The 25,319-nt window shown below is 38.3% G+C and overlaps 2 protein-coding genes across 5 annotated transcripts in view; both read left to right on the top strand.

Annotated features, from left to right (window-relative positions):
• DDX46 (DEAD-box helicase 46) overlaps nucleotides 1–2,758 on the top strand; it is a 70,231-nt gene extending 67,473 nt beyond the window's left edge. The window contains exon 23 of the mRNA XM_060636104.2: nucleotides 919–2,758. Coding sequence (XP_060492087.1) covers nucleotides 919–966 — 48 coding nt within the window. The 3' untranslated portion in view covers nucleotides 967–2,758. The remainder of the gene's footprint in view (nucleotides 1–918) is intronic.
• A 6,841-nt stretch (nucleotides 2,759–9,599) lies between these two features.
• Nucleotides 9,600–24,258, top strand: CA1H5orf24 (chromosome A1 C5orf24 homolog). 4 transcript variants are annotated; one of them, XR_009611096.3, is made up of 5 exons: nucleotides 9,600–9,922; nucleotides 15,498–15,927; nucleotides 17,651–17,723; nucleotides 18,838–18,889; nucleotides 20,652–24,258. XR_009611096.3 is itself a non-coding variant. In XM_060636109.3 (4 exons), the coding sequence occupies exons 2-3, from the start codon at nucleotides 15,501–15,503 to the stop codon at nucleotides 17,689–17,691; spliced, it is 468 nt and encodes a 155-aa protein (XP_060492092.1). In that variant the 5' UTR covers nucleotides 9,600–9,922; nucleotides 15,498–15,500; the 3' UTR covers nucleotides 17,692–17,723; nucleotides 20,652–24,258. The 4 variants fall into 4 exon arrangements, 3 of the variants coding, with proteins under 3 accessions (XP_060492092.1, XP_060492091.1, XP_060492089.1); XM_060636109.3 differs by lacking the exon at nucleotides 18,838–18,889; XM_060636108.2 differs by lacking the exon at nucleotides 20,652–24,258 and having other exon boundaries at nucleotides 18,838–20,014.
• Nucleotides 24,259–25,319: the final 1,061 nt, after the last annotated feature.

Raw genomic sequence — 25,319 nt, 5'->3', positions numbered from 1 at the left:
CACCATGATAGATTAGTTGCGCCTATATTTGAACTCTATATAAGTGGGATCAACTGCTGTGTACATTTTTGTATCTAATTTCTTTCCACTCATCATTACTTTGAGGAAATCCATGTTGTTGCATGTAGCAGTAATTCATTCCCTTTCATGGCTATGTGGTATTTAATTTGTGAATATACCCACAATTTATATATTGGACTTTGAGGTTATTTACTTTTTTGTTGTTAGGGATAACTTCTGTGAACATTCTTTCATGTCTCTTTTGTACATAGTAGTATATACTTTTCTCTTGGGTATATAACTTGGAGTAGAATTGCTGATTATAGTGTTGTGTAGTTTAGCTTTAAGTGTTGCTAAATAATTTTCCAAAGTAGTTATGCCTTGTAAAAGGCATCCTTTTATGGACCACCTTCCCAAAGGAGCCAAACACATCCCTGTGTCGTAGTGCCAGTTGAAGCTTATAAACTCCCTATAACGTGTACATTGGGCAAGGGCCCTTTGACAGGAAACTTTATCCTTTTTCTATGAATGTGTTTTTGAGAGCTTTTCTAAAATGCCCCTTACAGAACTTTCTTTAGGGGAATAAAAAGTTTAAAGAGTAGAAGATACATAAAACAAGAGGAAAGAAGGAAAACAACCTTTAAATCAAATGCTTTTAAGACTATTTCACCAAGGAGTGATAGAAAAAGAACCTTGATGCCACCACCATTAAGTTGGTTCAAAACAGTTGTCAAAGAGCAGTGAACACAGACAAATTATTTGGAGAGTTATTTTCTTCCTCAGTATAAGAATATTAATAATTTCTGTTCTAAATATCTGATAATTTTGTAAGTTTGTGAAGGAAATTTTTTTGACCTGTTTTTCTTTTTTTTTATCCTTTGCTCCTTCTGACCCTGTATCTTTTGTTTTCTTTTGTAGCAAAATTCATACCAACCAACAAATAAAGGAAGATACAAAGTCTTATAAAATATTTCGAAAAAACTTTTTACCTGTGCTGGTCTGTGATACATGTGGCAGTTGTCTGCAGTTTACAATGTATTGTAAATTAAGATTTTTAAAATTCTGTCTTGCTGATTTTTTTAAATACATGAAACCAGTATTTGCTAAAGAAATCTTCTTTCAGTAAGTACCACCAGAATTATCAAACTATATTTAAAGCAGGCCTGTTTTCAGAGTATGATGCCCTTTAATGTAAAGTTTAAATACCAATATTTTAAATGTCTGGATAAAATTCCAGAAGTTTAAAAAAATGGAAATATTTGGACTTTCTATCAACGGTAATAAAGTACACAAGTCACTAGGGGCCTACTCACCATATCCTTTTGAAATGAAATTGTGATCTCCTCAGAAAAGGTAAAATTCTCTGATATTTTGTCTCCCCCCACCCCCCCTTGAGCTTAAATCTTACTTGATTCATTGGAACAGTATGAACTGGATTTAAGAATGTTATAATAGAATTTTTACAAAATGTTTCAGAGTTTTTGTTTCAGTTTTTATCATAGTAAATGGTCAATAGTTGGACTGCTTTTCAGTTTTGTAAAATTAAAGATTTGTAGTATAAGAGTTTTTTGCATTTCTTTACACTGCAAAGAGTTTTAGTATTTATCACTTTTAAGTTCTCCTCACAGCTTCTAGTTCTATGACTAGCTACTAACTCTTTTTTAATCTTCCTTAAAAGAAAGTGATTTGTAGCCTATATTGTTTCCTTTTCCCCCCCGAAAGTGTTTGTTTATACATTTGTACATATAAACATGCTACTAATTTTAATCCACATTTTCTTCAAGGTTGTTGAAAAGGTTGTGAATTTTCTTCCTTAAAAATTTTCAAGCATGATGGTACCTGTGTTATAGACTTAGATTTAAGCATCTCTCAGTGAAAAATAGTTCGCAAGAAGTCATAAATTATATTTTTGACCCCTCATATATTTCCTGAACATTCTAATTTAAATTGTTATAATTGGAGTACACAATATTCTTTTCAAGACTCCTGGTGTATTAGAACTTTGTATTGTCACTTCTTGAAAAAAAAAAAAAATCCAGGAATTAAATAGATAGCTATATTTCTTAAACGAAGAGACAGCGAAGTTTCTGAATATTCTTAGAGTTTTTAAAAAAGAAAAAAAAGCATACTAAAACAAATCATTTTTAATAGTATGTTAACTGGTTAAAATGAGAAGAAGTATCAATCATTATTTCTTCAATATAAAGTTTTTTCTTACTGAAAAATTAACATAGATATAACTGGGAAATATTCTTGGGTCCCTTGCATATCTACCTTTCTTTCTTAGAAGAAGAAAACAGACAAAACACATGTAACAAGAGAATCAAATAAACCATTTACTCTAAAATGCAGGCATCTTGGGCTCCTTTTTTCCCCTCAGTTTATTTATTTGCTTATTTTGATTACCTAGTGTTAGTGTGTTTCTTTTGATAGAATATGTGGCATTCTCACATTGGTGACAATTGGTGCTCCCTTCAGGCTGCTGGATCACTTTGAGATTCAGAGTTTTACATCGTTGTAGCATTACTACCTTTATGTTTGTATATCTAGTTGTAACAAACCACTGATAGTATATTGTCCTAAAGTGAAACCCATTTCTCTGTTATTACAGTTTTAGTGTCACACTGACTCTTTGATTTTTAAAATTTGAGTGATGTATAGACTAATTTGTTTTTTTAATTGCAATATCAATATTTGCTCATGTTTTCTAAATTCCTTATAAAATAAAGTTAATTCAACTTGCACTTTCCTAAAATTATCTCTGCTGAGATGTTTTATGCTGTTTTTCTAATTTTGTTTACATTGGTAGGCATGTGAGAGAAGTATTATACTCTCTGTACCTAGCAACTCACTACCCAAAATACACAGTTCTATCCAAAAATACCTTTCTGAAGAAGTCTTTTACTCTTAGCTTGTGTTTGTATTTGGCATAAGACACATAGGGTATAGGTGAAATGATAGTTCATGTCGCAGTTGGCATTTTGCCACAGTGACACTCGCTTTTACCAAATGGGAGTATGGAATGAAACAATGGTGGTTAAGTTCTCTCCAAGTCTGTCTAGACAGCTTATTGTTCGATATAGCCTGTCTTACCAGCCTTGTTGGTGTACAAATGGTGTTCAGCTGGCAGTCACAGTGCGCCGGAGACTGCAATCCTTCTTTAGAGGCAGGCAACCCCTACATGTGAGGAGGTTTTTGTTTGAGCAGAACCAGCTTTTGAGTACCTGGGACTTATAAATCCCATAAAGCCAGCTATGGGATCTGCTTCTAAATAGTATATCAGCACCTGAAGAATCACAAGCTAGAAAACCAAGCCTCCAGAGTTGTAACTTAGCTGAGTGTGAACTCTTTTCCCTGTGTGCCCTCCTTTCCTTTATAAAACCATCAGCTAAGGTCCTTTAGTGACAGAGAAAATAATGCTTAAGTTAGGAGCTAGGGGGAAAATGGTAATTGAATTCTAGGGTAAAAAGCTACACTTCGTTTTGTAAAATTATTACTGTTTTAGCACTTTATAGATGGTGGATGCTAATAAGGTTTTTTATAATGTTTGTTTAGTTTTGAGAGAATGCAACTGTGGGAGGGGCAGGGGCGGGGGGGACAGAGGATCCAAAGTGGGCTCTGCACTGACAGGCTGACTGCAGCGAGCCCAGTGTGGGGCTCAAACTCAGAAACCCTGAGATCATGACCTGAGCTGAAGTTGGGACGCTCAGCTGAGCCACCCAGGTGCTCCTGTATGCTAATAAGCTCTTGTAGCAGGCAAGAATTGTAAGTAGCTTAGCCCATTGTGATCCTTGAGATCTTATGCTTCCTCTTAGATTTGAATCTGGAGCTCCCATTTCTTCACAGTTTGGTACATAGTTTTATGTCAGAATTGGAATCTACTGGCATTTTCTCATGCCTTCTGCTTCTGGCATTGAAAAGCTGAAGTTAAGCTTTAAAAAAGATGGGTGTGTTGGGGCACCTGGGTGGGTCAGTCAGTTAAGCGTTAGTCAAACTTTGGCTCTGGTCGTTATCTCACTGCTCATGAGTTCAAGCTCCGCATCGGGCTCTGTGCTGACAGCTCGGAGCCTGGAGCCTGCTTCAGATTCTTTCTCCGTCTCTTTGCCCCTCCCCTATTTGCATTGCACTCTGTTTCTCTCTCAAATATAAAATTAAAAAAAAAAAACACCTTAAAAAAAGAGATGAATGTGTAATTATAAAGAGAAAGAGAGTGAATATATGTGGAGGAGTAGAGGGGATGTCTTAGCTTTTTATTCAGTTTAGGTGATGAAATCATCAGAAAACCTTAATAAAATCTCACTGGAGTTGGACGTTTAGCTTGGGAGTATAATCACCATCTTAATATTTTCCATATGTTCTGTTCTTAGGCGAGCTCTCCAGAACTAAAGATGGTACAGTTCCCTCACTAGGTAAAGATTTTCTAGTGTTACCAATTGCAGGTATTTGAAGGTCTTCCCCCCCTCCCTGTCTTGCCCCATATCAACTTACAATTTCCTCAGGCAGGAATTCAGGTAGAAATGTGAAGAAAAATTGTAAACAAACATTTTCTTGCAAAATCCCTACAATATCAGTGGTCTCACTTTTAAAGTACCTTTTGGCTTAGCTGGATGTGTAGGTAAGTGCATACTATCAAATCACATGACTGGCAAGGAATTTACTTTTTTTTTTTTTTTTTTAAGATTTGATTTTTAAGTAATCTACACCCAATGCGGAGCTTGAACTCACAGTTCTTAGATCAAGACTTGCATGCTCCACCGACTGAGCCAGCCAGGCGCCCTGAGGAATTTACTTTTGATTGTTTTTCTTGACCTTATTCTCTTCCAAATATGGCTTCAAGTTATAGGACTTCATGATTTTGAAGCTGTATCCTTTAAAAAGAAATTCTAATTTTGCATTAACCTTGGCGGGGGGGGGGGTGAATTTGAAAGAAAAAATAATAAAAGTTTTAACCCCTTTAGGGAACTGGAGCTCAGTAACCCTCTGAGATATTATGAGGACTACTGTAAAAGCTAGAGTTTCAGAAGGAAGAAGTTCCTAAACATTTTTAATATGTGGATAACTGATAGTCCATGTTTTGAATATTAGACTCTTTTCAATTTTGCCTATTATGGAAAAAAGACTATGTGAAGATTCACTATGGAAAAATGGCTCTTTGTCCACAGAAAAAGCATATCATTTTAACTTGGCACTTAATAATAGATGGGTTTTTAGCAGCTTGTCAACTCCAGGCACTTTTTAGCAGCCTTGCATATTAAAGTGTCCATGGCCTTTATTTCTGAATTCCTAGCAGGCTCTCAGCTATGGGGGTCCAGCAAGTCAAGAATACTTGAAGGCAGCATTTTCTCTCCTTGCCTTTGCCTGAGAGAGTCTTCTGTGAGCTGAGACTCCCAGAACTGTATTGTAGATTTGCAAAATGAGTCTTCCCTATCCCCTAAGCCAGCCCAGGGCCCAAGTCTCCAGTTTGGAAAGCTCAGTGAAAGAGCAGGTGAGTGAATGCCTGGGAGCTTCAAAAAGAGCACAAGTTCTAAATATTTAGGGGTCTAGTGCTGCTATTTAAGTGTATCTGGGGTGGTAGGATTCTGTGATACACATTCAAGTTTGAAAACTACTGAAAATCTTCACTTTGTTTTGCTCTTAGATTTTCACTCCAATCTCCAAAGTGGGACATGTATTTGGAAAGCAGGAAGAAAATACTAGAGCTATTTGTTTCTTCTTAAAAAATTTTTAGTAGCTTTTATAATATATTGTTTCATGGGGTGCCTGGGTGGCTCATTCGTTTGAGCGTCTGACTCTTGATTTTGGCTCGGGTCTTGATCTCATGGCTTGTGGGATCAAGCCCCATGTCGGGCTCTGTGCTAACAATGTGGAGCCTGTTTGGGATTCTCCCTTTCCTTCTCTCTGTGCCCCTCCTCCACTAGGGCTCTCTATGAAAAATAATAAACTTAAAAAAAAAGTTTCATGACATATTGTGTTTAAATATACTGGTTACAGTATTGGTACAACTGTACATAGACATAATTATACATAAATTGACTGTATTGGGGGTACTTAAACAACCATTGGCCATGGTTGCTTAAATGTTTTAAAATGTCTGCTTTTTCATATGTAAATGGGATGTGAAAATACCTATCTCAGAGCTGTAAGCATGAGGTGAAATAGAACATTTACATTTTTTAAACAATGTTTATTTTTGAGAGAGAGAGAGGGAAAGTGTGTGCATGCGTGTGTGTGCACGTGCGTGCGGGAGAGGGGCAGAGAGAGAGGAGGCATAGAATCTGAAGCAGGCTCCAGGACCCAGGCTCTGAGCTGTCAAGAGAGAGCCCGATGCCAGGCTCAAACCCACGAACTGAGATCATGACCTGAGCAGAAGATGGACGCTTAACTGACTGAGCCACCCAGGCACTCCTCTCTAAATAGAACATTTAAAACATACAAAGATAGTGCCTGGCATATGGTAAGCATCCAATAAATGTTAGTACTATTGTCTAACATGGGTGAATTAGTGTGGGTTTTCTTATGCTCTCTTTCAATATTGCTATTACTTTGAATACTGCTGTAAGCCATATAGCTAGCAAGGACAGTCCATGGCTACTGATAAACTAAAATCTATGAAGTGAGATTCATTTTTCTACATGTATCTTTCAGTTTAAGTGAAAGTATTTAGGAACCCTTGTTGCCCCAGTTCAGTGGTCTCTAGAGGCAGCTGGTTCCCAGCTCTAAACAAATACTCCTTTTATGGCTTTCCTTATGTATGTGTACAGCTACCATTTATCATTCGAAAATCTTATAAGTTGGTGGTTTGTTTATATGATGTGGCCTACCCTGCGTCAGGCTGAATGAAGGAATGAAGAATGTTGGGTTGCGTCCAAATTGTATTTCAAGGGTATATACTTTTGAAGAAGAAATGTTGGGAGATAAGTTAAAGAGTGTGACATTTAAAGGTATGATTTTCTTGAACGTGAAGTGATGATAAATGGCTCTGCTCTTGAAAAAGCCTCTACGTTCAGGACCATGTTTTATCTGTGTGTACTGCGGCACCTATAATTTCTGAGATGATTCTCAAAATAACAGATCAGCAGTTAACATGTTTTGATTATCTGCTTGTATTTTTGTCTACCTCACCAGAATGTAAACTCCCTGAGGTCAGAGACCATATTAGTCCTATATCCCCAGGACTTTGCATTCAGTAAGTACATGTTGAGTTGACTAGTTGCTTGTTCAGAGTCATACAGCTAATAAGTGGCAGACCTGGGATTTGAATCCACATCTATCAGGGTGCCTGGGTGGCTCACTCAGTTAAACGGCAGACTCTTGATTTGAGCTTAGGATATGATTGCAGGGTCGTGGGATTGAGCCCCACATCTTGCTCCAAGCTGAGTGTGGAGCCTGGTTAAGATTCTCTCTCCCCCTCTGTTTCTCTCCCTGGCTTGCTGTCTCTCTTAAAAAACACAAAAAGTTAAAAAAACAAAAACATAAATCCACATCTGTCTTTACCCATTAGCTACCTTCATTCCTTATCCCTGTAAGGAGGACATTGTTTTCATTTCACATAAATGGCAACTTCTGAGAAGAGCAGTGACTTGCCCAAGGTACTATAGGACACAAGTAGCAGAAAGGCATTGATACCCAGGAATGTCTGACTTCATCTGTTATTCCAGCTATCTGTCCTTTGGGTCTGCAAATCATCTGACCTTTTTTGTATGAGAATTTGATTGTTTTTCTTTGTTTTTTAAAGAGAGAGTAGGATCCAGGGAGAGGGGCAGACAGAATCTTAAGCAGGCTCCACACCACACTCCGTGTGGAGCTTGATCCCGTGACTCTGGGACCAGTGCCCAAGAGGAAATCGAGGGTCAGACACTTAACCAACTGAGCCACCCAGGCACCCCCTGAAAGTTTGTTTTTAAGTGGTTTTATGTACAAATGCCATTCCACACAAAATGTAATTAGGAATCTGGAATGGTCATGATATGGTATGGGAGTGCTACAATGCATTATGAAATTCCACTTCAAGTAAAAAAAGAGGACTTGAGTAGAGAAGACTTGCCTAATGTTTTTCTGGAAAGTTACTTAATATGTCCTCAAATCTGTGTACATTTTTTTTTTTTTTTAAAGTAGGCTTTATCCGGAGCGCAGAACCCAACACGGAGCTTGAACTCTGACAGTGAGATCAAGACCTGAGCTGAAATCAAGAGTGGGAGGTTTGGGGTGCCTGGGTGGCTTAGTCGGTTAATCCTCTGACTTCAGCTCAGGTCATGATCCCACGGCTGGTGGTTCAAGTCCTGCATCGGGCTCTGTGCTGACAGCCTAGAGCCTGGAGCCTGCTTTGGATTCTGTGTCTCCCTCTCTCTCTCTCGGCCACTTCTCTCTCTCATGCTCTTTCTCAAAAACAAATAAACATTTTAAAAAATTAAAAAAAAAGAGTGGGAGAGGTTTAACTGACTGAACAACCCAGGCACCCTTCATATTTTCCTTTTTATATATGAGCAATATATAATCAGTATGTTATACTGATATTATACCGGTATAATCAGTTTTGTTTTCTAGTATTTTATAGAAGTAATGAGAATATTTAGAATCTTGTTACATAACTATGCCTGCTAGAAAATGAATGGGCTTGCCTGTTTTATGTATTATATTTGGTTTTCCTCCTGGTTTGTGTGTTCACCCAGGAAAGTTTTCCTCCTTTCCTACTGGCAACAGCACCTGGCCAAGTACTGTGCTCAAGGTAAAATTCCGTGCAGAGAATTACCTCCTCAAACAGTCTTCGTTGCATAGTCAAAAAGGAGAGGCACCACCTCTAGTCTCTTTGCACTACTAAATAAAATGTCTTCTCAGCAGCCTTTGTTTCTGGATCCTCTCCTTTCTGAATTCACAGCAGGAAGAACTGGGGAAATTAATCCTTTTGCTAATTGTCCTGTATAGGGGGGACTGATCTATCAGAAATTTCATAAAGCGGGGGGAGGATTTTGAAAGCAAACTGCTTGTCCCATCCCTTCCTGTGATAGTGGAATGAAGAATATGGCAATTCTTAAGTCTTGAGTGTAAAAAACTTTTTTAAAAGTACAGGATGTCCCCACAAAATGCTTTTCATGATCACATGGCCCTAGGTCTGAGGCCCCAAACTCATTTTATTTGAATATTCCCCATTTTGTTAGGTGGAGGTCTCATTCTACCCATCCATAAGCAGCTAAAGGGTAGAAGCTGAGCCCTTGTAACATACTTTAGACAGCACCTAACACAATTAGGCATTCATCTTTTTGCCACCATTAATTAAAGGCAGGCTTTTTGGAACAAGGCAGCAGGGTTCAAATCATGACTCCATCACTTAGTACTTTAATCTGAGAAATGGGGTCAAGTAGTAGTTCCAACATCTACTTGGAATCGCGACGAAAATCCTGGTAGGAAGCTGCATCCCTTCCGGTGGGTCTACAACTCATCTACAGCTCTGGGCCTGAACCACAACCAGACCTGCGCGGTCCTAAGCACCGCCTCCCGTTCGGCCCCACGGCGCGCAAGCGCATCCTGGCTCTGCCGGCTACCCTCCCCGAGCCTGCGTGCTGGTCGTCGGCGGGAGACTGGGTCTCGCGATGTGCGTGTGCGTGTGCGTGTGCGTGTGCGTGTGCGTGTGCGTGTGCGTGTGCGTGCGCGGTTCTTGCGAGCTCGCGCACGCCTCCCTTCGCAGTACTGGGCTGTGGCGGCCTCTTCCTCCTGCGTTTGGGGCAGGATCCGGAGTGGTGGCTGCGGCGGGAGCTGGAAGTCAGCGTCCACTTCGCCGCCACCGCCCTAGCTGCCTGCCCCTCTCACTTGGGCTTTTCGCGTAGTGCAGAGGCGGCGGGCTAGGAAGGGAGCGGCGCGGGCGTGAGGTTCCCAGCTGATGGGCAACCCTTGGGCGCGCTGAGGGGCCGGGCTACCAGCGACTGAGGTAGGTGGGCGCGCGGGGTTTGTCAGTCTGGCTCGGAGCAGAGTCTGGGCGGCGGGAGCTCGTGTAGACGGTAAGGAGGCGGCCAGAACAGGGGCCTCGCCAGCTGGTGCGAAGAGGTCTCCAACCCACGTCTGAGGAGGGGCTCTGGCCTAGCCCGAAGCGAGAGGAGGGGCCCCGGACGTAGTCTGTTCGTCCCTCGGCGTGGAGCCATTATTGGGGGAAATGCCTCCTGCGGCAGGGGGGAGGGGTCACCTTTTCTTTTCTTTGAGAGGTCGGAATTAGCGGTCCTTCCTGAGCCCCTTTAAATTGAAGTCGGCCGGCTTCGAGATGGAGACATCTAGATGCAGTGGCCTGTGGACTTCAGCTTGCGGAACTCCCAAGTGCACGGAGAGCGGGCTATGAATTTTGATTATTGGAGGGTTCAGGACTCTTTCTCTAGTGTGGACATGTGTCTTGCAAAGTTGTTCTTGCTAATGCATTAATAATCGCTTTTGAGCATAACTGCTAATACATTTGTAAACACTTCCAAGTCAGATAAGGATTCTGACACCGGGGAAACTGCGCCGTGGGGCACAACTAAGGGAGTAGAAAGAAGACAAAGAATGCTGTTATTTATGATCTGTCCTAGTAACAAAACTTTCCGTGGTGGGACAGGATGCATGGCTTTGGCATTTGTTTTGGTTTTAGCTGAATAGACATTCTGAGTGACGCGGGTCACAAATGGACTTCAATTTATAATTATAAAAACATATATGATTCTATATAATTGTTACAACCCAAATGACGTGAAAGAGATCTCTGAGAATTATGTGATGTTTGGTCTTTGGAAGAGAGCAGAACTTGGATTTCTTGAAAGGAAGATTTTTCTCCATGTTTAGAAAGCTTCAGTAAAGCTTTGTGAAGCTACTAAAAATAGTTAGAGTTCTTTATGTTGGCAGTAATGACTGCCACATTCAAGAGAAGGGAAAGGAATTCTTTCATAAAGAACTGCTCACCCAAGGACTTTCGGGTTTAAACATGATAAAACAACTTAAAGATAGCAAGTTTTAGTGTGTGCTTTAAAAATTCTAATTTAGGTACAGTTAAAATATATAGAAGCTCTTAGTTGACTCCCATATATTCAGTGAACCATTTTAAAAGGCAGTTAACCTTTGATAGTCTACACATTCCATTCTGTTATTCTTGGCTTTCGTTCAGTCCAAACTTTGTATTGAACTTTCTAGAAATGTATTCATTCTGGCTCTTTTAAGAAATATGCCCTGCATACTTCCATTGAACTCTGTACTATAGTATTGGAAGAACCTTACAAGAAAGAACAATATGGTGACAAGTCCTGAAGTCAAAGTAGGAGACATTATTAAGTGTAGGATTAATTAACGCCTGTATATGTAAATACTGCATAAAAACATGTATGTTCTTTGTGTGTATGTGTGTAGATGATTATGCACACAAAGATCTAATGCTGTTGATTCCCATCTTAAAAGGCTGAAATCAAAAGTAGAAAGGATTGATTTTAACTCTTTCCTTTTTAACTATTTACATCAGTAACTGTCATAGTAAATTTCTTGTCCAACTTCCTAATCAGTTATTGAGTAAGCAGAATACTGTACTGATTTCTTGACAGTAGCAGGAATAGCAAATACAGAACATATAGAAGACTTGCCTTTAGAAATGTTCTTTAAGGGGAGCCTGGGTGGCTCAGTTAGTTAAGCGTCCGACTTTGGCTCAGGTCATGGTATCTGAGGTTGGTGAGTTTGGGCCCCCTATCCCGCTCTGTGCTGACAGCTCAGAGCTTGGAGCCTGCTTCAGATTTTGTGTCTCCCTCTCTCTTTGCCCCTCCCCTGCTCGCGCGCACACATCTCTCTCTCTCTCTCTCTCTCTCTCTCTCTCTCTCTCTTAAAAATAAACATGAAAAAAAAAAAAGAAATGTTCCTTAAGTCAGTGTCTCATTGTCTTTCCATTGGGATAAACAGCTTCACTCCTGTTTGTGTCCTAGCACTTAGAATAGTGTTTTGCATTGAGTTGGCTCTTAATAAATGTGAGCTGTGTCAGAAGTAAATTAACATAATACAAACCAAATGCCTAAATTCCCCGAGAAGATTAAAGGAATTGGAGAAGGATGCTTTATTTTTTTAACTTTATTTACTTATTTTGAGAGAGAGTGTGCACGCACGGTCAGGGCAGAGAGACAGAATCCCAAGCAGGCTGGCACACTGACAGTGTGGAGTCCAGTGTAAGGCTGGATCCCACAGACTGTGAGATCACGACCCGAGCCTAAATCAAGAGTCAGACGCTTCATGGACTGAGCCATCCAGACGACCACATTGTTTAAAAAAATTTTTTCTAATGTTTACTTTGAGAGACAGAGAGAGAGAGACTGACTGTGGGAGTGTGCGAGGGGCTGAGAGAGAGGAAGACACAAAATGTGAAATAGTCTTCAGGCTCTGAGCTGTCAGCACAGAGCCTGACTCTGGGCTGGAACCCACGGATCGTGAGATCATGACCTGAGCCAAAGTCGGATGCTCAACTGACTGAGCCACCCAGGAGCCCCTACAGGTCTACTTTTTAAATAGTGTATTTTGCTTCCATGTTGATTGATATTTGAGTAGAAGATATATGGTAGCATCTTGCCGTTGAAAGCCTAATGTAATGTAAACTGAGACTCTGTATCCTGAATGTTAATATATAGCGACTGTTCTGATACATTAAGAAAAGGTAAAGTTAAGGGAAGTAAGATCCAGAGGAAAGGTTTTGGTAAATTAATGATTAGGAACTTAAAAGGTATGAACTAAAGCATTGAAATAGACTGTAGGAAAGAAAACATTTTCTTCCTTTACTGGCAGTGCTACTTGTGTAAGAGAACTTATACCTTTCTACCTCTTTTTACTAGGGCTTTCTTTCCAGCAGGGTGATTTCTGGATAATAAATTTGAAAAGGGGGTCACTTTTTCTCTTAAAACCTTCTGCTGAGAGGTCTGTGTTTCTCTTTGTATTTGCCTGTGGTCTCTAGTCCAACTTTATTGGCAGTAAACTAGTACTTCGATTCCTATCTAATTCCTGTTTATATTTCTCAATTAGTTTATAACTTGAAGGGGAAAGGAATGTGGTTAGTCCCTTCACATCTGCCAGCATTAGCTTTTTTTCAATTTGGAAAACAAATGTTTGACTTTGTCAGTGTTCTTAACAGAAAGATTTTGTGGATTTTTGCAGAGGTATAAGCTAAAGAGGTGAATAAGAACTTAAACAGGAATATTTTAAAATGGGTCTTCTGTTTTCATTTTAATATAGCTGGGTGATGCTCATGGTAGGGGGTGGGTTTTGCCCCCCCAGAGAATATTGGCACGGTATGGAGAAACTTAGGATTGTCAAATTGTTAGGAAGAAGAGGGTATAGTTACTGACATCTAGTGGGCAGAGACCAGGGATGCTGCTAATAAGTATCTTAAAATACACAGGACACCCTCCTCCCCCGCAAGAATTATCTGACCCAAATGACAGTGCTGTTACTGAGATACCTGGATATAGTTGTCTATTATGCTGAAATTGTTGGTTCTCATGTCAGATTATCTGAATTCCTGTTTGACTTTACCATTTCCTAATGTGTGACCTTGGCAAGTAGCTAAAAATTCCTCATTTTCTGTAAAATAGAACTAATAATAGTGTGTTCCTCAGAGTTGTGGTGAGGATTAAATCAGATGATGTGCCAAGTGCCAAACTTACCACCTACCACCTAGAAAATGTTCAAAAACTGTTAACTTTCACCTAATATTACTACATTTGGAACACATCTTGATGATCTCCCTTTATTTCTGACCTGAACTTAGAATTTGAGCTGGTGAGGTGATAATTAATAACCTCTTTTTGATTATATCCTTGGGATTGAGTGAAGAATTGTTTCTTCTAATATTTGTGTTTAACTCAATCTTGACTTATGATCTCAAGTCCGTAAGGCTTCTGTCATAAACAACTAGCTTGTCACTGTAGATACTCTTCCTTTCTAGTTAAGGCTTTAAGCCAGCTGCCCAGTAGCTCTGTTATCTGTTGATTTTCAGCAGATATTTTGTGATTTAACAGAATTCACTTCTGTGACTTGATTCCCATTTCTTTCTGCCTTCATAACTGAAGTTTTGGTCCACTTTTACATGTATGGTATAGGCTAACATCTAACAACTTGGGGGCTAGACCTTACTATACACCTGTGATTCTTTTTCTAAATCTGAATGGAACCCACAGGTTTATTTTCTTACCTTATTGAAATATAATACTTTAGTCTCTATAAACTCATTTTCTGTGTGTCTAAATGATATGGCTGTTAAGGACTGGTTTGTTACAGTGGTGGTTATAATCTATCCTTTATAAAGAAAAAAATCACAGGGATGTCCTCAAGACAAAACAGAGATTAGACTGTTAATTAGTCACAGGGCTCTTGTAAGGGAAGAAGATCCATGCATATTTATGATCAGAGAGAAAGCAGTGTTTACACTTTGAACTTTTGGTCTTGATAACCATACCTTCAAAATAGGAAGTATTTTATTATGATTGTTACCCATATTTTTGTAGTATAAGTCTCAGTTATATAAATGTTGACTGAGTTTAGCTAATGGAAATCTTTATTCACCTTTTATATTGGTACTGCCTCCTGTTTGGATAGATTAGTTTTTTTGGTTGGTTGGTTTTTGGGGGGTGGGAGGATAGATTAGTTTAAAGGGAGTCAGTACCTTGAGAGATTCTTTTCTTTGCTTGACACATTTCTGTGTTTTGTAAAGTGTAGCACACACTCAGGATTATATATCAGTAATAAATTACAATGAGGAAGTGTCTTGTGGAAATTGTAGCCAGATCAGAAGTGTATATGTGAGAAATAAAAGGCCAATAAGAGACATTCTAAAAATGTTAGGCAAATGAGAAGAAGAATCATGTTAATAAAAGTTCTTGTGTTTGTTGTTATCCTTTTAGGGTTTCATAATCTAGAAGCAAAAAGCCAATAAAGTATAACACATATATTCTTTGCTTGCCATTTTTCCATTTCCTAACCAGAGAAACATATGGCTACTAATGTATTATATTTGAGTTGAGTATTAGAGTTCAGTTACCTTATATGACATATCTCCATACCCTTGATTAAATTGAGGAAAACAAGTTTATCTTTGAATCTGCTGATGTGTGTTTGTTTATAAGTGGTCTGGAGTCCTGCCTGTCAGCCTAATTTTAGGGAGCCTGCATAGCTCTTGGAAGACAGACTGTTTTCTTTTTTTTTTTTTTTTTTTTTTTAATTTTTTTAACGTTTTATTTATTTTTGAGACAGAGAGAGACAGAGCATGAACGGGGGAGGGGGAGAGAGAGAGGGAGACACAGAATCGGAAGCAGGCTCCAGGCTCCGAGCCATCAGCCCAGAGCCCGACGTGGGGCTCGAACTCACGGACCGCGAGATCGTGACCTGAGCCAAAGTCGGACGTTTAACCGACTGAGCCACCCAGGTGCCCCAAGACAGACTGTTTTCAATACCACTGAATGCTGTCATACAGGTATATATTTATATATGTGTATTTATGCATATTTGTCTTTTATTTTTGCTAGAAAATGATGCATCCTGTTGCCAGCAGTAATCCGGCTTTCTGTGGGCCTGGCAAGCCTTCCTGCCTCAGTGAAGATGCCATGAGAGCTGCCGATCAGTTTGACATATATTCCTCCCAGCAAAGCAAATATAGCCACACAGTCAGCCACAAGCCAATGGCTTGTCAGAGGCAAGACCCATTAAATGAAACACACTTGCAGACTACAAGTGGCAGAAGTCTAGAGATAAAGGATGAACTAAAGAAAAAGAAAAATCTCAACCGATCTGGTAAACGTGGCCGACCTTCAGGAACCACCAAATCCGCAGGATACCGTACCAGCACAGGCAGACCCCTGGGAACCACCAAAGCAGCTGGATTTAAGACAAGTCCAGGCAGACCTTTGGGTACAACTAAAGCTGCAGGTTACAAAGTCAGCCCAGGGAGACCTCCAGGTAGCATTAAAGCTCTATCCCGTCTTGCCGATCTTGGTTATGGCTGTGGCACAGCAGCTTTTCCTTACCCTATGATGCACGGCAGAGCAGTTCATGGGGTAGAGGAAACTAGCAGTGAAGTCAAGCCACCCAATGAGTGAATGAAGGAGGAAAGGAGGGCCAGGTTTAGAAGGAAGGTTGTGAATAATCCCAAAGCTTCTTGGTTTTATTTTGACATACATGATTTTGTAGCCTGGGCTTTCCAAATTTGTCTTCCCATTTGATTTGTTTTCCTGCTTTTGCTCAGAAACTGCCAGTTGCTCACAGATGCCCTCAGGGCATGAGCAGTGGCGTTGTGTTTGTATATAGGTTCAAGTGTAATACCTAACTGTCATTTTTGCTTTTCCTTTAGAGTTACTGTTATGGTTGTGTCTCATACGTCATTACTACTTTTAGGCCATTCTGCATCGATGTTTTATGTGCTAAACAACTGAAACAATTTTTCATATTAGTTCGTGAAGTAAGCCTACAATATATTAAAAATAATATCTAAGGTATTTTTAACTGATGGAACAAAGCAAACTAATGATTCAGGATTACTTGAGGTAATGGCTGTGAGTTTTTGTAACATTTCTTTTCATGAGACAGGACACAGATAATTTGTATGCTTTGGCATTTACACAGACTTCAGATGTTAAAAATCTTGAATGTTCTAGGTTTAAACAGCAGAAACTTATTTATTTTGTTTTATTGATTTACATGGTATTGATTGATTTAACCATTATTCCTAAAAGAATTCTTTAGTGTTTGCCTTCCAGCAGTGATATGTTGTGTATTTTTTAATTGCCTAAGAGTATATATACCAAACACTACAAACAACTCATATTTACTGAAAAATTAAACTTTTTAATAAAAACTGCACATTACATTTCTGGTGAAATATAATGCATTCTAAGAATAGCATATTTAATATAATAGAGAAAGAATCATTCTTAAGGTGTGCATGTAGCCGTAGTCACTACATTTTGCCTTTCATTATATTTAGTTTTAAAGCATTATACTTAAAACATTTATTAATGTTGTTCATTTATTCAAAATGTTTTGTAGTTTTTTTTTTTACCAAGAAATTGTCCCATTGCATTAGCACTTACTGTGGTTTCAGGTTTCTATCTACCAAAGGACACAAATTGAAGGTAGAGTCTAAAACTGGTAAAAACAAAATGCAGTTTTCTGACTGTCAGAACCCAAATATTAAGAAATCTGTCGGAATCCATCTATGCATGAAACGTGTAAAAATATGTTGGTTAGTTTAATTAAAAATCTAACAGTGGCTTCGGTAAGACCACTTCATCCAAAAGAAAATTTTTTCCAACAATGTTTGCTTTAGAAAAAGAAAAGAAAAAAAATACTGGGTAGGTGTGTATGGTAGGGATAGAAGAAAATCTCTCCCCTTGCTGAAAGTAACATTCTTTGTTAATATACATTTTATTTATTCTGAGTTTGTTCTAAATAAACTATTATAAACTTCAGATTTGGAAAAAAAACTCCAATGAACTTTAAAGTTACAATGTATGTATTTGTGATTTTAAATGCCTTTGAGATTATAATGTAGATTTGCAGGACCCAAAAACTTTTAAAATAATGACAATTTTAAAAGGGCACATCTTGTGTTGTTTGGGCTTGCTCTCAGTTAATGCAAACTCTGATTGCAAATGGATGTCATGTTTCATACCTTTTTTATCAGGAAAAAAGCAGCAAGCCTTCAGGTGTTCCAGTGATGCCTGACACAATGAGCTGGACTTATGCTGCTCTTTACAGTAAGAGGTGTTGCATTGTATGTGGGGACTTTGTGTGCACTGGCATCTAAGACAGTGACCTCATCAATTTTAGCTTTGCACAAACCCTAGAGAACAATAGTGGATGACTATATAATCAGTTCTAACATTCTGGCAGCTAAATTGCTACAAGAGTTTCTCCTTACAGAAGCTTAAAATAGAAAACTTTTTAATAATTTACTCAGAACAGTATACCTTCTGACACACACAAATGCTTACATCTTTATTCCTGTGTTCATCTATCCACTTTTGTGATATGTATCTGTCATTTAGCTCTTTCTCAAGATGATGTTCAGCAGTTGGCTGCTTAGAAATCCTCTTTTGAGTTCCTGAAAACAGTTGTTTAAATGTTCTACCTATATATCACTATCAAGGATTTGGTTACATGTTGTTTTATACTATGTCCATTTGACATTTCCCTTTCAGTTTATTTTTATCCCTGATTTGTTGTACATACCCTTCCCTTTCTCTATGCCCTTTGCTTCGTTGATTCCCCTGCCTTTTGCCCCATTCTCCAGCACATCTACTCAGTGGTGCTGTGCTGTGTGTCAGAAGATAAAGCAGGTGTATTATTGTATAATGAATTTTGTATACATGTTAATGAAATGGTGAAAACAACTAAAGGAATTCTGTTCATAACAGTGTTTATTAATATCAGGAGTTATGTCCCAGGAAAAAAAGAAGCGAATGGCTACAGTTGTGAATGGTTAACATTGTTTAGAATGCTGGATTTTCTGTTCAGGTAACCGTTTACCTGGAGTTATTAGAGCTGTATGGTGGTGAGCATCTCCTGATTCCACTTCCTTTTCTCCTTGTGAACACTTTATTGGTACCATGCTGAAGAGAATGGACATAGAGTGATAACATGAATAAAGTCTTAAAATACACAATATTTTTACTTCTCTATAAAGACTACATCGTGCATCTTTTGTAACACTGTCTCGTCATGATAAACACTGAAATAGCATGTTAACAATTGCCTATACTTTAATATAATCAGTTGGGGAAAACTGGCCTTTTCTTCCAACTGTGTGATTGTTTCTTGAAAGGTAAATTGCTAATTTTATATTGTATAATTCTCTTCTTCACAAAATAGGTTTCACTATTCTGTATTAAAACTGTTGATCAGAAAATGATCTGCTATTCAAGTAAGTTTGCTTTCCTTTTTTCTTTGAAAAATATTTTAACATGCCTTATTTATTATCATATTAACAAATAAGCAGCTAATACAGATGAAGTTTTCATTTTTTTCACAGATAAACCTTGCATAACCGATCTTTAGTATGGGATGATTTTGATACTATCTTTGGAGTTTTGCACTGGATATTTTAAAAATACTGGCACAATGTATTGGAAGAAAATAAGCATCTGATTAGTTTTTAATATTTGGGGACATTTTTTAAATCAGTGTTCATTTAGACTAAAATATTCTTGATATTTTTTATTTACTTTTTAAGGAAATCTCTGTTAAAGTAATAAAAGTAATATTCATTCCAAACGGATGTTTGTGTGAATTTACATGTAATAGTTTCTTGAAGTAATAGAGTTTCTTTGAGTTAAGGAGGAAAAAACAGTTATCTGGATCCATTTATTAGGTTAAAGGTGATCCAGCCAGTGTAAGAAAAACCAGTGTATGAGCTAAAGAAAAAAAAAAAAAAAAACTTTCTATTCTAAGAAGCTTTAAAAGAAGAATTCAGGGGATGTTGACAATAACTGCTGCTCTGTCAGTCATTGTCTCTATATGCAGTAAAATTTTATGGTCCCTTTATAATATAAACATTCACAACAGTTCAAAACATTTTTTTCCTTGGACATAAAATATTTTGATGCTATTTTATTTTTGTTTTTATTATAGCTTAACTATATGCTCTGAACTCTAGGATGTATCTAAATCTTTCCTTTGCTTTTCCCTCCTCCTCCCCCCAAATAGATAAATCTGTGCTCTCACATACATTGTATTTAATTTTGGGAAAATTTAATGCTATAGTAAATCAAGTGTGTGATTTATAGTAATCAGACCACTTTGATTCTTTAAGTTTCACAGTTTCCTTTTTCCACATATAATTACAGAAAAATAATTACCAATTAACTGATATAAGCACGTTGTCCTCTGCTGTAAAAAGTCTGAATAGATACTGTGTATGTTTTTATGTCCATGAACTTGAGCTACTCGTGTGCAATTATGTGTATGGGAATGGAGTAGTGTTCATGATTCGTATCTACATCATCATATGGATGTATATTTATTAATAAAGTCATTACTTTAAAACCAACTACGTTTACTGCTTTATTAGCACAGTATTTATCAAGTAAAAGAATGATAAATCATACACCTTTATCATGGCTGTGATCTTGTATTTTCTTAGGTGTGCTTTCTGAAATGTTACCTCTGTGCTTTTGTTTTTCTCAAAATAGAAGTATTTATATTTTTGTAATTTAAAATCCTGATTTCTAAATGGATCTCAATATTCTTTGCTTTTTCTTCCCATTGTTAAGATACAGCAGGCTAATAGTTATACCAAAGGCTTATATTTACATTTTTGTTGATCTTTTTAGTTTAAAAAATTTCATGTATTAAACAAGGCTAATCTATTGTTGTTTTAATGTTAACCTTAGGGAGAACAGCATGTGCATATTTTGTAAATATTGGAGATATAAAAGGAAAACACTTTCCCCTGATTTTTTGAACATATAATTACCTTTTTTAGTTTCTTCAAAGCCTGCAGATCATCTAGAACACAAGTTGGCAAACTAAGGCCTACTGCCTGTTCTTGTAAATAAAGTTTTACTGGAATAGCCATTGTTTGTTTACAGATTGTCTAAGTCTGCTTTTGTAATAGAGTGGCGGAGCTGAGTAGTTATGACATAAGGCCAACAAAGCCTAAAATATTTCTGATTATTCCTTTACAGGAAAATTTGCTGACCCTTCATTTAGAAGGATAAATTGGAATAGGAAACAACAGATGAAATTTGAAGTTGAATTTCAAAACCTGAGCAAATGATGGCTGTTTTGTGCTTTTGAATTGTATTAGATATTCTTCAAATCATACTTTAAAGCATTTTTGGGTGTGTGCTTTTCCTCACATTGTTGAAGCACTCACATCTACATGAGAGTGTGCTGGTGATTAGGTGTACTGGTCCTAATCTAGGAAGAGATCTACACCATCGTACTGGATCATTTCAATGGCTCAAAGGATTACTTAGTTATTATTCACTGTGTCTTTACCATGTTTTCTGTAGATCCTTATGAGAGTTTTACAGTAAAAACTCATTTGTTCATTGTAACTATACTTGTCAAAATTCTCATTTTCTGTCAGTTGTCAGAAAGCAAATCAGTGTCCTTTTCAGTTGAAAAAGCCAGCCAACTAAGATTTGTAGATTGAAGAGAAGGAAGTCTCCATTTACCCCCCAGAATTTATACCTTGACTATTATTAACACACTTGTGGATTTGATCCCATTAGTTGCCAGTGGTGTGTGAGAATCGCAAACAACCTTTAGGAAAATAGAAATCAATTGGCATTTGATAGTTGTATAACAACATAGAAGCATCAATTTTGGAACAATTGTAAAATATTACAGTTCTGCTAAGAATGTCCTAGTAGAATGAAAGGAGGTCTGCTGCCACTAATACATTTTCCATTCTTAGCACCCAGATTTCGTTGTTCTCGGTTTATGAAGGTTTCATCATCACTCTGTCCTGTTTCAAAATGTGCATCACTGGTATCTTGTGAAGTACATGTGGATTTTCATGCCTGATTTCTGTAAGAGTGTTTAGAGTAAGTAGCACAGGTAAAGTGACTCACAAATGCCAGAGGTAAGCCGTTGGCAAACAGAATACACTATACCGTAGCCTTTTTGGTGATAAATGTCACCCTTAAAGGATAGTTGCTTCAAAATTAATGCCAACCATAAATGTTTTCTAAAAATCAAAACACAAAACCCCATTGGAGTAAAAATATAATGGGGTACAACAATAATGGCTTTATTATAGTACTTGGCATAAATAATAAACACTTTACCTGCTCTCATTAAATCACTGCAGTTTTATTGAATGATGTCAAAGGAATTGGAATACCCCTTTCACTGGTTTAAAAAGAAAAACGGGTGCCTGGGTGGCGCAGTTGGTTGAGCGTCTGACTTCGGTTCAGGTCATGATCTCGCACTTTGTGAGTTCGAGCCCCACGTTGGGCTCTGTGCTGACCGCTCCGGACCCGGAGCCTGCTTCGGGTCTGTGTCTCCCTCTCTCTCTGCTCCTCCCCTGCTCACACTCTGTCTCTCTCTCAAAATAAATAAAGATTTTTTTTAAAAAAATTTAAAAGCAAATTAAAAAAAAAACAAACTTGAATCCTATGGAAGTTAAATAATTTACCCAGAATTGTACACCGAGTAAGTGGTAGAGAGCATCAACCCATGCAAGGTTGCGGCTCTTAACCACTACCTTCTACTCACCATTGGAAAAAAAAATTTTTTAATTTTTTTTAATGTTTATTTTTGAGACAGAGTCCAGGCAGGGGAGGAGGGAGGAGGGGCAGAGAGGGAGACACAGAATCCAAAGCAGGCTCCAGGCTCTGAGCTGTCAGCACAGACTCTGATGCGGAGCTCGAACCCACAATCTGTGAGATCATGACCCGAGCAGAAGTCGAACACTTAAGTGACTGAGCCACCCAGGTGCCCTCACCATTGGAAAAAAATTTTAATGGGGTTCTGCTTTTAGTAGTAGGTATTTTTGTACTGGCACTAAGATAAATGTCACTCTGGAAAAACTATACATTTTGTCTGCATGCCAGTAGCCATTCTCTTGTGAGAACCTAGAGGCTGTGAAGTAGCTTCTTAGCAAGGAGAGTGACAGAAAAAGTGAGCCTTTTTTTTTTTTTTTTTTTTCTCTGTAATTTGTTTTTTCACTACTCTTAAAATCTTTAGTCCTTTTTGTTAGGTGTTTATTTCCATATGAGCTTGGCATGTTTTTGACTACATTTGCCTATTTTCTCTGGGCTGACTGGAACTGGTTTGTGACTAAGAAATTTGTTTGTGATACATTGTCAAGCATCCATCCCTTTATCCTTGGTCTAGCTTTTCTTGGGATAAGAAGTTGCATGTAGGGGCACCTGGTTGCCTCAGTTATGCAACTGAGTAGCATGCATAGACTCTTACTCTCTGGGTTGTTGAGTTCAAGCCCCACGTTGGGTGTGGAGCCTACTTAAAAAAAAATAAAGTATGTAGGGTAGCAGTCATCCCAGTTGCTGCCTTGTAGCTCCATGTGACCTGTCTCAATAGATACAAGTTCTTTTTACTGCTCATTTTTGTATTAATTTTACTTACTAGTATTGTTAAATTGCCTCAGGTAACGATATATCAATCCTTCTCCTCAAGGAAAATATTTTTTTGTTTTGAAAATACCTACTTTCAGGGTGCCTTTGTGGCTCTGTCGGTTGGGCATCCGACTCTGGATTTCAGCTCAGGTCACGATCCCAGGATTGACCCCCACATAGGGCTCCACGCTCAGCTTGAGATTCTGCGTCTCCCACTGCCCCTCTCCCCTGCTTGTGCATGCTCGCTCACTCTTTCATAAAGAAGTAAGTTATCCTTTGGGGGAAAAAAAGAAAATTCCTAATTTCTATACTTATATGACTCTTGTTTCATAATAATGCTGGGTTTTTAAAAAAATTTTAATGTTTGTTTTTGGGAGAGCATTCACACAAGTGCAGAGGGGCAGAGGAAGAGAGAATCCCAAGCAGGCCCTGCACTGTCACCTCAGAGCCCCACGCAGGGCTCAATCCCACGAACCATGAGATTCTGACCCAGCCAAGATTCTGACACTTTAGCCAACTGAGCCACCTAGGCACCCCTATAAAAATGCTGTTCTGATACTGGAAATTTTAATCTTTACTTTTTTTATTAAGTTAATGTAGTATGTCTGAGTATCTCAGATTTCCCATTTTATCTGCCTATCCGTACCATGTGTATCAAGACTTAGAGTAATGATAGTTTTTTAAGATTTAATTTTTTTAATATTTTAAGTAATCTCTGTACTCCTCATGGGGCTCCGAATCATGACCCTGAGATCAAGATTGTCCTGCTCTTCCAACTGAGCCAGCCAGGCACCCTTGCAGTAATGACAGTTTGTTATTAATAGAGACCCGCAAATGCAGTGGGTCTAACAAAGGTAGTGTATTTCTCACCACATAAATGTTTTGTGCAGTCTTTCAAAGACCTGGTCTCCAAGTGACTTTTGCCATTTTCAAAACATGGTTTCCAAGATTACTCAGTTGTTTTTTTTAATGTTTATTTCTGAGAGAGACAGAGACAGTGCAAGCAAGGGAGGGGTAGAGAGAGAGAGGGAGACAATCCAAAGCAGGCTCCAGGCTCTGAGCTGCCAGCACAGAGCCTGATGCGGGCCTCAGACTCAAAAATGGTGAGATCAGACCTGAGCAGAAGTTCGACGCTTAACCGACTGAGCCACCCAGGTGCCCCACAATTACTCACTTTATTGTAGCTGGCCTGAGAGACGGGCTTTGGAAGTCCAGGCCCTTTTATTTTATTTTATTTTATTTTATTTTATTTTATTTTATTTATTTATTTATTTATTTTTTAATATGAAATTTACTGTCAAATTGGTTTCCATACAACACCCAGTGCTCATCCCAACAGGTGCCCTCCTCAGTGCCCATCACCCACTTACCCTCCCTCCCACCCCCCATCAACCTTCAGTTTATTCTCAGTTTTTAAGAGTCTCTTATGGTTTGCCTCCTTCCCTCTCTCTAACTTTTTTTTCCGCCTTCCACTCCCCCATGGGCTTCTGTTAAGTTTCTCAGGATCCACATAAGAGTGAAAGTATATGGTATCTGTCTTTCTCTGTATGACTTATTTCACTTAGAATAACACTGTCCAGTTCCATCCACGTTGCTACAAAAGGGCATATTTCATTCTTTCTCATTGCCAAGTAGTATTCCATTGTATATATAAACCACAACTTCTTTATCCATTCATCAGTTGATGGACATTGAGGCTCTTTCCGTAATTTAGCTATTGTTGACAGTGCTGCTATATAAAGAATTTGAATTTACAATTAAAATCCATTCGTAAACAGATCAGGCCCTTTTAATAAGTTGTATAATTTCTCACAGTTCTTGGACTAAATGTTGGTCACCTGACTGCCTGTGGTTGCAAGAGGCACTGGGAAATGTTCCTACTTGGCAGACATGTCCAGGTATGGAAGCAGATGGATTTTAGTAACAGTATCTACCACATCTCTATAGAAAAGGGTTGTGGGCTTAAAATTGGAGTAGAACGAAGAAGCAAAATCCTACAGATTACATGAAACCAAGCTGTTTTTGAAGCTAATTTAAATCATTACTAGGTGCCCCCCCCCTTCTTTTTGAACAATTGTTACTAATTCATTAACGATTTGAGTGCTGTCTTTGGGTCTAACACTATTCTGAGTGCCCTAGACAAGTGGTTTGTAGTCTAATGAAAATTTCAGACAAGTAAACAGACAATTATACAATATGATTAATGCTATTTCTGGAGTAAATTGAGTGGTGCTGTAGGAGTACCCAAAATGAAAAGATATTTTTTAA

The sequence above is a fragment of the Panthera onca genome, chromosome A1, assembly GCF_046562875.1.
Source record: "Panthera onca isolate mPanOnc1 chromosome A1, mPanOnc1 haplotype 2, whole genome shotgun sequence".
NCBI lineage: Eukaryota > Metazoa > Chordata > Mammalia > Carnivora > Felidae > Panthera > Panthera onca.
The sequence above is the reverse complement of the archived record's forward strand: the minus strand, read 5'-3'. Positions and strand labels throughout refer to the sequence as shown.